Below are 971 nucleotides of genomic sequence, written 5' to 3'. Positions count from 1 at the left end.
GAGAATGTTACATCAGAAGAATTGCTTATGATTTCGCGAAGAAAGATCTCCTTGTTGGAGTAGAATGTATTGATTATGAGACTCAACAGTTGGTTGATTTCTGCTTGAAAAGCGAAGGTTTCTGCGTCAGCCATTGATAATGAAAAGCGATTATTGTTGTTGAAAGTTATAGAGAGAGAAAAGTGATTATTTTTCGATGGAAGAGGAATGAGAATGAGTGGGTTTTATATGTAGAGAGGAGAAGAAGGTTGGTGTGGTGGAAAAAACAAGTAGCTTCTGGAGTCTTCTTCGTCTCTGGATTTCTGTTGAAATTAGAATAGAGTGGGAGAGAGACGACGTCGTTTGGTTTTGAATGGGTTGTGTCCAGAATCTTCCCTCTTGTATTGGCGGGTAAAGGTTAAGTCTCGAATGTTCGTTGCTATATTTGCGCAAAAATAAAAAAAAGTTAGAAACTCAATTTTTTTATTTATCTATCATTGTTGGCCGAGAATAAAATATCTTATCATACTATGAGATAAGTTATATCTTCCAACCAGTCAAAATATGACATATGAATATTTTTTTAGAAAATAATTAAATATGACATATGTCATACTTTTAGTGACGGTAATTATATCATGACATACTTTATTCTTTTGTTAGTAAATTGTCTTGGAGTAAAACTAAAACTCTTAACCTTCTTCACTTAAATATTTTACTCTAATCATCAAACTATTTTATAACTCGTGAAAATAACAATTTCCTACACTTCGTTTCTTAAACCATTTACTCTAATTATTAGATTAAAAAATTTGGACCATTTCTCCAATTAATCTTAAAAAAATATTTAAAATATAGATTCTTCCAGTTTAAAATATTACTACTTTTATCTTAAGAATATTTAAGATCAGAGGTATATATACTAATAATATAATAAATTTTTATATTATTGTATTATCTATTTTTTATTTTTAATTATTATTGAGTTTTAA

The 971-nt window shown here is 28.6% G+C and overlaps 1 protein-coding gene across 1 annotated transcript in view; it reads right to left on the bottom strand.

The window, feature by feature from the left end:
* LOC109354865 (heat shock protein 83) overlaps nucleotides 1-235 on the bottom strand; it is a 31,438-nt gene extending 31,203 nt beyond the window's left edge. Inside the window, exon 1 of the mRNA XM_019597653.1 lies at nucleotides 12-235. Within this exon, the coding sequence (XP_019453198.1) occupies nucleotides 12-134 (123 nt within the window). The 5' untranslated portion in view covers nucleotides 135-235. The remainder of the gene's footprint in view (nucleotides 1-11) is intronic.

Source organism: Lupinus angustifolius, chromosome LG08 (assembly GCF_001865875.1).
Source record: "Lupinus angustifolius cultivar Tanjil chromosome LG08, LupAngTanjil_v1.0, whole genome shotgun sequence".
NCBI lineage: Eukaryota > Viridiplantae > Streptophyta > Magnoliopsida > Fabales > Fabaceae > Lupinus > Lupinus angustifolius.
This window is presented reverse-complemented; position numbering and strand designations above follow the sequence as displayed.